Source organism: Camponotus floridanus, unplaced genomic scaffold (assembly GCF_003227725.1).
Source record: "Camponotus floridanus strain SB8 unplaced genomic scaffold, Cflo_v7.5 scaffold322, whole genome shotgun sequence".
In the NCBI taxonomy this organism is placed as follows: domain Eukaryota; kingdom Metazoa; phylum Arthropoda; class Insecta; order Hymenoptera; family Formicidae; genus Camponotus; species Camponotus floridanus.
Genome location: NW_020229462.1, coordinates 65,380 through 81,230, shown reverse-complemented (window position 1 = coordinate 81,230; position 15,851 = coordinate 65,380). Strand labels below are relative to the sequence as shown.

The 15,851-nt window shown below is 32.0% G+C and overlaps 1 protein-coding gene across 4 annotated transcripts in view; it reads left to right on the top strand.

Annotated features, from left to right (window-relative positions):
- The window catches only part of LOC105252319, a 52,114-nt gene that overhangs the window by 13,976 nt on the left and 22,287 nt on the right, over positions 1–15,851 (top strand). For 3 of the 4 annotated variants that reach the window (XM_011259644.3, XM_011259643.3, XM_011259646.3), the window contains exons 4-15: positions 7,058–7,093; positions 8,867–9,049; positions 9,197–9,340; positions 9,420–9,602; positions 9,787–9,918; positions 9,996–10,310; positions 10,430–10,612; positions 10,706–10,837; positions 10,970–11,284; positions 11,401–11,730; positions 11,798–12,118; positions 12,489–12,671. In XM_011259644.3, the coding sequence (XP_011257946.1) occupies positions 7,058–7,093; positions 8,867–9,049; positions 9,197–9,340; positions 9,420–9,602; positions 9,787–9,918; positions 9,996–10,310; positions 10,430–10,612; positions 10,706–10,837; positions 10,970–11,284; positions 11,401–11,730; positions 11,798–12,118; positions 12,489–12,671 (2,457 nt within the window). The remainder of the gene's footprint in view (positions 1–7,057; positions 7,094–8,866; positions 9,050–9,196; positions 9,341–9,419; positions 9,603–9,786; positions 9,919–9,995; positions 10,311–10,429; positions 10,613–10,705; positions 10,838–10,969; positions 11,285–11,400; positions 11,731–11,797; positions 12,119–12,488; positions 12,672–15,851) is intronic. The other variant, XM_011259645.3, reaches the window with a different exon arrangement.

Genomic DNA, 15,851 nt, shown 5'->3' with positions numbered 1-15,851 from the left:
ATTTATTTTATGTTTTCAAATGTATTTTATTTTTTCATTTTATGACTTTTTTATATTACAATAGATGCGAATAATAAATTTAATAGAATGCGAAGAATTTTGATTCGTGCTAATTTTAATCGTACAGCTGCGATACGAATGTATCGAGAAACATATCCTGATGATATATCAGCACCATCAAGACAATCATTCCGGAGGTAACAAACAACTTTATAAAAAATAAAAATTAATTAAAAAATTTAACTAAACATTGCACATTTATAAGATTATACATATTTCACATTACTAATTCGATATTTTACATGTAGATTGGCTGAAAGATTAGAACACGAGGGTAACGCTGCAAGACGTCAACATTATGCAGAACATCCTCTTAATAATGATTTAATTGAACTTGTTAGGTTGCTTATTCAAGAAAATCCTCATCTAAGTGTGCGACAAACAGGTAAATGAGTATTATCACAAAAAAGATATAAGATATAAAATATACATAAAATATAAAATTAAAAATCTTATTGTTAGATATAAGATTAAAACTTTAATTAAATCAATTATTATTGCAGTTCACTTCTTTTAAAGTTTTCTTCTTTTAAAATAGGAATATCAAAATCTTCAATACATAGGGCACTAAAAAGTCTACAACTATATTCATACCGTGCTGAGGAACATCAACAATTAATTTTAAGAGGTTTCGGAAATCGAAAAATATTTTGTACATGGGCTTTACAAAAAATAAGAGAAGATCTAGATTTTTTCAACGAGTATTTACAGACAAAGCAACTTTTTTGAATATAAAAGGAATAAATAAACAAAATTGTCGCTATTGGGCTACCGAAAATCTTCGTTGGTTTCGTCAAATTCCTTCTCAGCACAAATGGAAAATATATGTGTGGTTAAATATATGGTGTGGAATTATTGGCAATCATGTAATTGGTCCGTATTTTTTTGACGCAACTCTCAACGGAGAGAGATATGTCTTTTTTTAACAGACACTTTACCAATCCTGCTTGAAAATGTTACTCTCGATGTATGTGTGCGTATGTGGTATCAGGATGGAACAACGGCTCGTGCTATGCTCAATTGCATGGCCGGCAAAATCACCGGATTTAACGTCGTTAGATTTTTTCTTTTGGAGTAGGATAAAGGATTTAGTCTACGCCACACACAAGAAGACATGCGTCAAAGAATTATTGATGCATGTGCCTCGATTAATGTAGGAGAATTACGTAATGTGCAAGCTTCATTAATTCGCAAATTCCAGTGGTGCTTAGATGAGAACGGCGGCCATTTCGAACATTTACACCATTAAATTCATTTTTCCTCGTATATTAATGTTGTATACCTAAGTATAATATACTTTTAATATTGTGTGTGTACATAATTATTATAAAAACGTTAAGTGTGTTCTATAAAATGTTACATCTAAAATATTATATTATGTCTAAAATAAATAAATATGTATAAATAAATAAATATGTATACGCGTTTATTAATCTTAATAATTTAATTAAAATATTAATGATAAAAATTATGTTAAAGTCACACAATTTTTAAAAATTATTTGTTTTATGATTTATCAAAATTTTATGTTTAGTAAAAAGTATTTCACAAAAAAAGCTATACTTTATTATTTATAAAGTTTACGTTTGTATGGTTTATGCCAATGTGTCATATGATTTATTAAATGTCCCATAATTATATTGATTCGTAAGCTTTCTATTTATATTTTTCGTACACTGAGTATCATGATTAAATGACAACAAGACATACAACCTCTAATGCACGAGTCAGAAGTTGGCTATATCGCAGGGCCGAAAATGAAATGGTGGACATCGCCCGCGATATTTCAAGCCGGAAAATCTCGTATAATATGTAAAATATTTACATTAAATCATACATCGTTATATTCGTTTCAAACAGCGCTACAACTTTTATTATATCAAAATATCTACATTGTTATAAAAAAATTATGCCTATCTCTCCGTTCTTCAATATAAATAAATTTTTTAATCAATCTATACTCACAATAAAGTTCAGTTCAAGCCATTTAATTTCATATATATTTGTTATGGTTTGCTATCTCTTTTAATTTAAAAGATAAAAGGGGGTGGCCACTTCTAGATGGGACACGCTGTATATATATATATATATATATATATATATATATATATATACAGGGTGGTGATTTTAAGTGATCCACTCAAATATTTCGGAAAATAATGAAAAATCAAAAAAATGTTTCAGATAAAAGTTGTATGGCTTGAAGGGAGCCATCAGATAGTGGCAATGATTTGACCTTGGAGAGTCATTTGAAGATGACGTAAAGGTAATTTTCAATTTCTTAAATGGAACTCCCTATTTTTTATTACATATTCGTGTAGCTTATCTCGAGAGCTTCCCAAAACACTATAATAAAGTATTTCTTCATTGAGTATTTTTCGAGTTATGAGGCTTGAAATCATTTCTTAATTTTGTATAAACCGTAAAATATCTAGTAAAATATTCATTTTTCGATTATCTTGCTTTAATACTTTTATGTACAAAATAATGAGAGAAATCAATTGGTGTAAAAAAAACACATAGTTGTTTCAAAGAAAAAATATGTAATTGTTAATTGCAAATTACATATTTTTTCTTAAAAATAACTATGTGTTTTCTTTACACCAATTGATTTCTCTCATTATTTTGTACATAAAAGTATTAAAGCAAGATAATCGAAAAATGAATATTTTACTAGATATTTTACGGTTTATACAAAATTAAGAAATGATTTCAAGCCTCATAACTCGAAAAGTACTCAATGAAGAAATACTTTATTATAGTTTTGGAAAGCTCTCGAGATAAGCTACACGAATATGTAATAAAAAATAGGGAGTTCCATTTAAGAAATTGAAAATTACCTTTACGTCATCTTCAAATGACTCTCCAAGGTCAAATCATTGCCACTATCTGATGGCCCCCTTCAAGCCATACAACTTTTATCTGAAACATTTTTTTGATTTTTCATTATTTTCCGAAATATTTGAGTGGATCACTTAAAATGGCCCACCCTGTATGTATATATATATATACATATATATATATATATATATACAAGGTGTTTGGAAATTCAATCGACAAATTTTCATAGATTGTCGGGGACACCATAAGAATCATTTTTTGCAAATGAATCTGGGGTCGGAAACGTGTCATTACATTGCTACGTCATACGGAGTGTTCAAAAGAGTCGGGACTTCAAAATACACAAAAAATAGAAGTTTTACAAAAAATTGTTTTAAACAAAAGTTATAGAGTGTAAAAAGGTCCATTTACTGGCGCCATGTGTTTGACTTGAATGGCGTTGCCAAGGTCACGACAAGGCCACTTTGAATTTTTGAAATGGAACTTTCCACTTTTTGTTGCATATTCTTGTAGCTCATCTCGAGAGCTTTCCAAAACACTATAATTAAGTTAGTTTTCAAGTACTTTCCGAGTTACGAGGCTTGAAATCATTTCTTAATTGTATATAAACTGTAAAATATCTTGTAAAATATTCATTTTTTGATTATCTTAACACTATAATTAAGTTAGTTTTCATTAAGTACTTTCCGAGTTATGAGGTTTGAAATCATTTTTTAATTTTATATAAACTATAAAATATCTTGTAAAATATTCATTTTTCGATTATCTGTCTTAATACTTTTATGTACACACAAAATAATGAGAGGAATCAATTGATGTAAAGAAAACGCATAGTTATTGTAAGAAAAAAAATGTAATTGTTAATTGCAAATTACTTTTTTTTTCGAAACAATTATGTGTTTTCTTTACACCAATTTTCTCTCATTATTTTGTACATAAAAGTATTAAGGTAAGATAATCGAAAAATGAATATTTTACAAGATATTTTACAGTTGATATAAAATTAAGAAATGATTTCAAGCTTCATAACTCGGAAAGTACTTAATGAAAACTAACTTAATTATAATGTTTTGGAAAGCTCTCGAGATGAGCTACAAGAATATGCAATAAAAAATGGAGGGTTCCGTTTCAAAAATTCAAGGTGACCTTGGCGACGCCATTCAAGATCAAACACATGTTGTCAGTAAAGAGACTTTTTTACACCCTACAATTTTTGTTTAAAACAATTTTTTGTAAAACTTCTATTTTTTGTAATATTCTAAGGTCCCGATTCTTTCGAATACTCCGTATTCCGTAGCGATGTAATGACACGTTTTCGACAGGTTCATTTGCAAAAAATGATTCTTATGGTGCTCCCGACAATCTCTGAAAATTTTTCAATTGATTTTCCGAACACCCTGTATATATATATATATATATATATATATATATATATATAATGTGTGCAACTTATACAATATTTAATGACTCCAAACTGTTTTTGTCATGCCTGTGTGTGTGACGCAGAGATCAGGAACAGCGCGCGTGCGCGCACACACATACGCACGCGCGCATGCACATATATAACAATATAATAGAAAGGATTTAGAATCATTAAATATTGTAGAAGTGATATACAAATTATATATGGTACATATTATATATAAGTGGTGCACATTATATATAAATATTTTCTTTTCAAACATTTATATATTAATTTAATCTACTCGTATGTATCCAAAACCAAACGTTTTTTAAACTTCAGTACCACCTATTTAAAATCATTGTATCTTTTATACTTTTAATTTTTTGAATTTTTGCGCGAGGAAACTTTTGATCAGTACTACCAACTACATTATATTTCAATTTCAGCCAATTTGAACGAAGCCATATTTCATACAAAATGTGCAGGATCCTTTTACAAAGTTTCCACAATACATATATAAACAAAAAATAAACGTCTTGATAATCTAATAATTTCTCTATAATTGCTCTATAATTTTTAAACTAAATTCACGTATTATAAGATATACTTGATTCAAAATGAAAAAAGAAAATTTTGCTTATTAAGCTAATATTTAATGTAATTTAAAAGAATTGTCAAACGAATGAGCAAACAATCTCAAGCAGCAGAAGAAAAACATAGAAAGAGGGACGTCGCGTAAGGCGATTGTTCATGTTAGTTAGACAGCTCTAATTTAATTGTATAGATCAACGATCTTTTTTTAAGTAATGACAGAGATTCAGAGCATGATTGATCTGACATATACACATACACAACCGGTGCTTCTGAATTTTTCAGAATAGCATGACATATAGTTTTTTCATATATATATCTTGTAAGATTTCTTCTGCTTCGGAATTCATTTACGAGACTAATCTAGGCTAGTAATCAGTCGGCGCCAAAAATCAACGGATACACAGCAATACTATGTAATGTACCTTGACTGTGTATACCTATACATTATAATATCTATCATTTAACTTGTATTGTCCGACGTTTTACTAATCATCACCTGTGTATATCACGTGTGCGACGAGAGGAATTGTTTGTCGCTGTACATAAAAGATATTAAGAATTACAATTAACAAATACATAAGAAATACAATTAACTCTTTCGCAAGTTTACTACAATTTTAAGATATCGCGTATTTTTACTATGTGCACACTCAATTATATTATAAAGCAACGAATTAATAATAGCAATTTTATAATAAGGCAGCTTATCATAAATCATTTTTATCACTAAGCTTTTAATCATAATTAAATACATACATATCATCGTTTATGATTTCATATTCCTTGACATGAAGTTGTTTCTAATACATATGTATATATCGTATATACAGAGAAGGATTCTCGGTAAAAGTGCGTAAAAGATTACACACCATCGATTTTATGATTACTTCAGTATATTATTGAAGAGATTTTTTTAAGTAATTCGCCGTAAACAGAAGTATGTGGAGGACGGCATTGGTTTAGAAGATATAACAAGTTAAAGTTTGACAATTTTATACTCTTCTTAAGTATTATAAACTGATATTGAGAACATATGGGTTTTGCCATCCTAATCTATTGATATTTTTTCATTGATACCTCCATAGTGATAAATGTGTTGTCGTACAATTGGTTTCTCTTCAAACGAAATTTCTTAGCGAGAGTCAAGGTTAGATATAGAGTGATCTTTGTTTCGTTTTGCAAAGTGCGTGGACACAGTAGGTTCCGTCCTCCATCTCCCCTTAGGGAGAGGGTCCACTTCTGGAAAATCTGCCTATTTACAATTAAAATTTAGTTTCGATTAAGTTATATCTTCCGAAAGTGAAACTCTTCCATGGGGGAAGGACCTACTGTGTATCCACCCATATACTTTAATTTAAAGTAAGATGAGGTTCACTCTTAGTGAGAGTCAAGATTAATTTAATGTGTTCGAATAATTTTCCTATCAACAAAAAATCCACTAATTTATTTTTATCCTTAACAATACTTAAGAATTCGTATAGTCGTTTATTGAAAGCTGTTAGCAAATTGTGAGAAATACGTGAAATCGATTATCGACAAACAATATATTTATAACCTATAAGAGTTATAAATGATATCAAATCAATACAATGTAAACAAACCTCATATCCACATATTTTTAATACTAGTTTATAATGTCTAAAATTGTCAAACTTTAATTTTAACTCGTTATATCTTCTAAATTAATGCCATCCCCTACTTATTTCTTTTGCGAGGGAATTCCTCAGGATAACCTTCTCTAACATATCCAAGCGGCGCTGTGTAGCTTGTTATTCACTTTTATCGGATTCTCAAAGAGGGAGAAATATTTTTATTGACTAATAAAAGATAAATAGAAAATACTTGTAATCATTCTCTGTATAAAACGCAATGTTTACGTCGGTTTGTATACCTCTGTAAAATCTTCACCCATTTATCTCTATTGTTTTTGTCTTCCGTTATTGTCCATGTCGATCGTGTTCATCGAGTTTGAAACATCTTATCGCAAAATGGGGAGCTGGATTAACAAAGATATGAATCATCTTCACAAAGAGAACAATAAAGCTAATCAAATCTGTCATGCTGGATTATTCCATCCACTTTGCGATTCGATTACATTCAATATACTTGTAAATAATACATATATGTGAAAATTCTTGTGTGTGTTGATACGGATAGGTCCGGACACGGAGCGGTGTACGGGCACTGGGTCTAGTAAGTACATATTTATAAGAGAACAATGTTCTCTCTCTCTTTCTCTCTTTCTCTATCTGTTGCACAATATCTCTGTATCTTACGCTTGTTTACACATCCACACACATACGCACACATATACATATACTGCTACATGCATCCAATATTGGTTGACGCACTAATGGAAGATCACTTTTCATAAAGTTACGGATATCAACTTATCATCATAACGTTTGCAATTTTTTTGCATTTGATTTTTTTATTACAAATTATAAGATAACTATTAAATTATGAAAAGCAAAAAATTGTCTTTTCTTTACACTATATAACGACATCATTTTTCTATTTTCTTTTACAAAGAAGTGATTATTTTTCGATAGTGCATCATCCAGAATGGCGACATGCTGTAATACGCGTTTACCTCCGGCAAATGTATTTCCTTCAAACATATTTTTAACTATCAATTTGCGTGTTCATCAATTATCAGAGTTGTATCTATCGCATCGTCCCTGCAGCTCTTCGCTCCAATGTACGTGTACAACGACAGAGGGATGCGGTATGTGGGGAAAAAACGGATATCAATAAAGTGGCAAGAGCTTTTACATTCGTTACACGTTTCATTCATTTCGAATATATACGATGGATACTCTGATGAAATCTTTTAAAAATTGTTTTGAGTAAATTAGTATTTGAAACGAAATAATATATGTGATGTATGTAATTGTCATATAAGAAGAATCAGCTAACATCAAGCTTGCCAAATTTTTTCCTTTTCGATTATATTGATCCATTTTTATATTGATACCATTCTAGCCTTAAAGTAAACGAAGTTGTTTCTGATAAATTTTGATGGGATAATTATGAATTTAATCTCGAAAATATATCGCATTACATCAAGGTTTCGAAATTCATTTCGAGATATCTAAAAGTCCTTGTGCCTTCTCTACACATATACCCTCTTACATTGCAAAACAAAAAAATTTAATTTACTCTATCTCAATGAAAAAAAATTGGATTATAGCAATTAAATATGTGTTGGACAGGGTAAGAATGGCACTTTAATGTGATCTGGATGCTGAAAAAAAATTGTTAGAGATTTTATAGGTTGAAAATGACCAAATACTTTATTTCTTGCACTTTTTAGATTAGAATATTTAAAAAACTTGACGTAATGCATTTTTAGCGCCAGATTTGTAATCAGCGCATCAAAAATCTACCAAAACAACTTCGCATATTTAAAAAAAAATTGCATTTTTGTCAAGTGTTACTTATAAGTGCTTTGATTGTAAATTCTTGGCACGAGGCGCTCTCTAATTAAAATATTCAATCATTGTTTGCATTCTGAGTGTGTACAGTCAGGTGTAGAATATAAATTGCATTATTTTTTCGCATCCCTGTTTAGAATAGAACAATGTGTTTTGTAAGAGTGAGGCGTTTTTGAGAGTAATTGTATATACTAATCTAATCTTTCAACATCCTTGTTAGACAATCTAAAAAAAAATTATTCATTATTTCACAAAAAAAGTAAGTCGGATCAGAGCTATCTCGACAAGGTTGTAAATTTTTATAAATTTGATGTGTAATAAAATACATTTACAAAATATATTTATCGACACTAAGCGTACAACAACACCAACGACTCTTTATAAAATGACGAAATAAAATTTAAGAATCATGAGAATTTTCAATTTTGACGTTATGGACTTGAACGGAACAATTAGCATTCAAGAATGGCATCGATCGATCAACAATAAAGGCATACAATAATGCATCTTTTTATTTCAAATGGGACAGACAAACCAGACTGCAAAAAGTGCCTCAAAGCTCTGCAAGAATTGGAGAACATTGATGACGAGGCCGATCAATTAGGCATCGGCTTCGTAAAGATAGCAGACGAGGAGCTCGCGGATGAATATAACCTCGGTTCTCTTCCAGCTCTTGTTTATTATAGGCATCAAATCCCGATCATTTACGAAAGTAAGTACGTGAGTAATGCATAATATAATATTAATATGCAAAATACTCGTACGATTTAAATCTATTAAATTGGTTTGATACATAATTATCCCATTTTAATCATGTAAAACAATTTTGCAACGAAATTAACTTGTAGTATGCTTTTAGATGAACTGAGCAAAGAAGAAGATGTGTTAGAATGGCTGGTGGCGAATAAAAGTACAGGAGATGAAGAGGACGTTATTGAGGATGTTACTGCTAAAACGTTGAACACATTGATTGGAAATATAGACAATCTAGTTGTTCTGTTCTGTTTGCATCGTTCTATTTTGCTATTATTTTAGTATCATTTGCCTGGATTTTGTCTCGTAACGCGCTCTCATCCTTGCAGATGATCATGATGATGAAGACTCTATGCAGGTCCTAAACGAGCTGGAAAAGATCGACGATGACTGCGATAGACATGGAATTCAATTTGTGAAGATCGATGACGAGAAGGCAACAGAAGAATTTGGAATTGATAATTTACCAGCAATTGTCTATTTCGAGAAGCAGATACCAAATGTTTACGACGGTGGGTAGGTGAATCGAACATTCGGCAGAGCACTTTTTCTCTCTTTCTCTTTCTATGTAAACAATGCTGAAATATAATCCCGGATATGCATTACATTTAAATTAATAAAGATGAAAAATTCATTCGTAAAAACGATTCGTAGATAGATAATTCGATTCAAGGTGAAATAACTCTTTGATTTCAGGAGATATAGAAAATGAGGATGAAATCCTAGAGTGGTTGTTGTCACAACTCGAAAAGGATGAGATCGAGGACGTCACTGATGAGATGCTAGATCGTCTGATCAAAGACGGGAAAACTCTAGCCGTGCTCTTCTGTAAGTTGCTCGCGAAAGTCTCAAACTATAATCGATTATATACAAATGATGTTAGAACATATTCGTAATGATCGCAGATGACAATAACGACCGGAAGTCACAAAAGGTTCTCAACGAGTTGGAGAATATCGATGATGAGTGCGATCAGCTTGGCGTAACATTCGTGAAAATCGACAGTTCAGAGGAAGCTAAGGAATACGGTATCGAGAAATTACCTACGATGCTTTACTTCGAGAAAGGCATTCCGATGGTATATCAAGGTAATCTGGAAGACGAGGAGAAGGTGCTCAAATGGTTGGAGCAACAACAAAAAGTCGACCAAATCGAAGACATCACTGATGAAATGCTCGATATGGTTATCGAGAAGATGCCGCTCGTAGCCGTTCTCTTTTGTCAGTAATATATTTTGCGTTTTTCCTTCTATCTCTTCTTTCTTTCGAGTTTTTCTTTGTTAAAAATTGTTCATATAATTAGATTGTTTACAATCATTGAGTCTATCGTCACTTTATAGATGACAAAGATCAAAAAAAGAGTCAGAAGGTATTGAGTGAACTGGAAAACATCGACGACGATTGCGATCAACAAAACATAGCTTTTGTGAAGATTAGTGACTTGAACGAGGCAAAAGAATACGGCATAGACACGCTTCCTACTTTAGTGCTCTTTGAACGAAAAATACCGCATGTTTATGATGGTCAGTCTTACTAAAGATTACTATTTAATCATAAGATCGAGAGACGTAAATTAATTAGAAAACGTTGAAGAAATTCTTCCAATTGCGTCGCAGGCGATCTCATGAACGAGGATCAAATACTAGGTTGGTTGTTGCATCAGAAAAAACATGCCGAAATCCCGGAAGTAACGGACGAAATGATCGAAAAATTAGTAGAGACCTCGCCGTACACGGCAGTTCTGTTCTGTAAGCGATTGATTCGTCTCTTTCTATTTCTTCTTTTAACATTCTTCCGCTGTTATTTGTTAAGTAGTTATTGGTTAAGATGCTATTATATGCGGCAAATGAAACCAATCAGTAAATTGATTTTTTTCGTAGATGATAAGGACGACAAGCAGGATATGAGGATTCTAAATGAATTGGAGAATATCGACGATGATTTGGAGAAAGAAGGCATCGTCATCGTCCGTATAGACAACGACGCCGAGGCAAAGGAATACGGTATCGATCATCTGCCAACCTTGATATATTTCGAGGATAAAATTCCAGCGATATATGAGGGCGATTTGTTGAATGAAGATGAAGTTCTTGAATGGCTGATACAACAAAAGAACAGCGCTACTATTGAGGAAGTTACGGATGAAATATTGACGGATCTTATAGAAGACCATGAATATGTCGTAGTATATTTTAGTGAGCATTTTTTCGCCAATATATACATTTTGTTGGACTGCTAATCTCAAGTTGAAATCGATAGCAATAATTTTTTTCTGCTTTTGTTTGATATAAGCAATTAAAAATTATGACAGGTGGAAGTTGTGACGAGGGAGAGAAATGCGACAATATCCTCGACGAATTGGAAAATATCGATGATGAACTCGATGAAACGGGCATTATATTCGTCACTACCGAGGACACTGTTATAGCGAAGAAATATGGCATCAAACATTTCCCAACTCTCGCATTCTTCAGAAACAAGGACCCACTGATCTATAGTGGCGATCTCGATGACGAAGACGAGGTACTGTCTTGGATCACGGATGAGGACACTTTGGAAATACCAGGGAAAATCGAAGAAGTCAATGCTAGAATGCTGGAAAACATTCTCGACGAAAACGACTATGTCGTCGTTTTTTTTTGTACGTCAATCGCAATACGATCGCTATACAATTAATTGATTGAATACACTGTATCGTTTGTTTGTAGACAAAGAAGGCGATAGAAAAAGTCAGAAGATCCTCCAGGAGCTCGAGAATATCGATGATGAGTGCGAAGAGAAGGAAATCGATTTCATAAAGATTTCCGACGAGGGAATCGAGAAGGAATATGATCTTCCAGGATTACCGGCGTTGGCATTCTATAGACATAAGTTCCGACAGATCTATTCGGGCGACATGATGCACGAGGAAGAAATTTTAGAGTGGGTCCTCGATCTACGCACAACAACACCAGATGTTATCGAAAGTGTCGATAGAAAAACGTTACAAGTTCTCATCAACGATGTCGAGCATCTCGCCGTTTTCTTCTGTGAGTAATTTTTAACATTTTTGAGTTTTTGACATAATTTTTGATATTACATATACATATATGCTTTAATGAGTATTTTTATTAAAGAAAAATTTTTAGATTCAAAATTGAATTTAAAGAATTCGTAGTTAAAAATACTTTTAATAGAAGAGATTCTATATAAGTTGCAAAAAAATTTTTCCTTTTTTTATGTAAAATATAAAATATAATATTTATCTAAATCTTATCAGAAATTATATAATCTGAATTTATATATAATATTAATTTTAAATAATAATTATTATTATATAAAATAGTAGATAATACAAAGATTTATATTTTTACGTCTGTATACATTTGTGTTATATATGCATAATAAATTATTTAACAGACGATGACAAATGTGAGTCCTGCAGCGAGATCCTGGAAGAATTGGAAACGATTGACGATGATACTGACAAACATGGTATTCAATTCGTCAAATCAAACGATGCTAAACTGGCGGCTGAAATCGGTGTTTTCTCCTTTCCGGCTCTCGTTTATTACGAGACCGGAGTTCCCATCATGTACGACGGTAAGTGCCGAAAGGCTTCATTTTTGCTTTTTATTATGATCCCGTCTTTGCCATATGATTTTTGTTTTCTATAGAAAAAAAACAAGATCGAGCACTTTACGCTCTATTATGTTCTTTTTTTTATTAAGTCACTCTTCTACGTATACTTTCGATATAAATTTGTATTAATTTACGAAGAGATTCTAATAAAAATAAAATTATATTAAAAGAATCAAACATATTAAATGGGAACATGTGTTTTGCTTTTTACAAGGGGAATCCATGGGCTGAGAAATGAAGTTCGGGATGAGGCTTTGTGATAATAGTAGTGTCCGAAACTCATACCATGCTCAAGCCATAGGACCTCTTAGTAACCCTTAGGACTGCCAGTTCTGAGAAAAAGCGTCTCAAACTTCGTATAGTAATTTATATACCTAAAAATTTTCTCTATTCTGAAGTGGCCCGGTGGCAGAAGCGGTAGTGGGCCAGCGTGATAAGCTAGAGGTTCCGTGTTCGAACCTCTGCTCATGAACTTTTCTTTTCATATATTTTTTTATGCATTTTATTTTTAAATTTGTTTAATATTATAATAATAATCATGCAAATATTTATTATTATTATAATTTTATTATCTTAATTATTAATTACGTTAATATCATAATCGTAAGAATTATAACGAAAATAATATTTTCGTAAAATCTATCGCTGTAAAATATTTATAGGCGGTATAATATATCAAATATTATGTATAGGAGAATAATAATGAAGTCAAGAAGAATAGGAATATTTGTATTTATATTTATTTACAATCCGATTTTTTTTATTATTTACAAGAACCTGAATGATAATTATCATAAAAGCATTCAAAACAAAAGACATTTTGACAATGTAAGCAACAAATAAATGATAGTTGCTTACATGTACAAGACATGTCGAAAAGGTACATGTCGAAAAGGTCTTACATTCAAAAGGTGGCTCTAATAACGGAATTTGACCAGGGAGCCTCGGAAACAAATTGTATGCCTGCCTCACCTTTTTCAAGGTATAACTTTTGAAAATTAAAAGTATGGACACAATATTTAATGTATTATACCGCCTATAAATATTTTACAGCGATAGATTTTACAAAAATATTATTTTCGTTATAATACTTACGATTATGATATTAATGTAATTAATTATAAAGATAATAAAATATGTATTTGTAATAATAATAAATATTTGCATGATTATTATTATAATTTTAAACAAATTTAAAAATAAAATGCATAAAAAAAATGTATAAAAAAAAATTTACGAGCAAAGGTTCGAACACGGAACTTTTGGCTTACCACGCTGGTCCGCTACCGTTTCGGCCACCGGGCTGCTTGGAAGTGGAGAAAACTTTTAGATATATAAATTGCTACACGAAGTTTGAGGCGCTTTTTTTCGGAATTGGCGGTCTATGGGGTCCTATGGCTTGAACATGATATGAGTTTCGGACACTACTATTACGAAGTCTTATCCCGAACTTCATTTCCCAGCCCGTGGGAAAGTCCCTTTGTTAGTATAACAATTTATTATCATACATCACTCAAAAAAATAATCTTGCAACTATAGCAAAAATTTTCTAGGTGCAAAAAATTAACTGAGGCAGATAAATGATTAGCAAATATTGTAATATCATATATAAGTTACACGTAATCAATCTAAATGACAGAGACAGAATTTATATCTGAACTGTTTGTGAAATTTAAAAAGAAAGTTTTTCTATGGCGCCTATCCATGTTATAGTCAATCATACTTGTTGTAAAGTTTGGCTGTGGTACACAGAAAATACTAGCGAGAGATAAATCTATATATATAAGCATTGTCCGTCTGTCTGTCTGACCGCGAACTACTCCCACATTTGTGGATCGATTTTGATGAAACAGGTACCAAAATCTTGCAAATTTTACGGGGAAGGCTGTTATGTGTTTTTTTAAGCTTTGCATTAGCCATGCACTCACTCACGCATCCACTCTCGCGTATGCACATTTGTGGACCGCTTTTCACGAAGTTGGTACCAAAATTTTGTAAATCTTTCGAGGATGGCTGTTATGTGGTTTATTTAAAGATTTTGGACACCCACGCTCCCATCCACGCATTCACCCACTCGCATGCGCGTTGAGGTACCGATTCTCATGAAATTGGTATTAGATTGTTCGAATTCGGGGGGGGGGGGGGCTGCGAAGTGGTCTTATTAGGGTTCGCCGACCCACGCATGCATCCACTCACGCGCATACGCCTTTATGGACCGATTTTCACGAAATTGGGATCAAAATGTTCCAATTTATATAGTACCGTCCGTCCGTCCGTCTGTCTGTCTATCTGTTTGTCTGACCGCGAACTACTCCCATATTTGTAGACCGATTTTCTTGAAAGAGGTACCAAAATTTTGCAAATTTTTCGGAGAAGACTGCTATGTGATTTTTTTTTAAGGTTAGGACCACTGACGCATTCACCCACGCATCCACCCTCACACATGCGCATTTGTGAACCGATTTTCACAAAATTGGTATCAAAATTTTATAAATCTTTCGAGGATGGCTGCGATGTGTTTTTTTTTTAGATTTTGATCATCCACACTCCATCCACGCATCCATTCACGCGCATGCGCGATAAAGGATTTTCACGAAATTGGTATTAGATTGTTCCAAATTTTTGGGGGATGGCTGCTAAGAGGTCTTTTTAAGGTTAGCCGACCCAAGCACCCTCCTACGCAATCATCGACCTCGATACATTTCGGAATCAATTTGTATGAAATTTATATTGGTACCAAAATTTCGCAAAATTAATGGGAATGAGTATAGGGAGGTCCGTTTTTAATTTTTAGCTCAACCACGCATTCATTAACGTACGCGGAAATATATGGACCGAATTTCACGAGATCGATATTAATATATATTAATAACGATCTAAATTAAAAAATATAATATTTTAGGATAATTACGTAATGTACGTAATGTACGTAATGATTTTAAAATATTTTATAGTACAATAGTTTTAAATATGGAATGTTAATATTATTCATATTTTGTAGATCTTATAAAAGAATTTGGATCTAAAAAAAATTTCAAAAATTAAATTATGTGCGTATGTGAATGGGCTAGCGCCGAAGGTGTGAATATATTATATATATGAAATTTAGGACACTCATATTATCTCCCAAAAAAGTGTCGT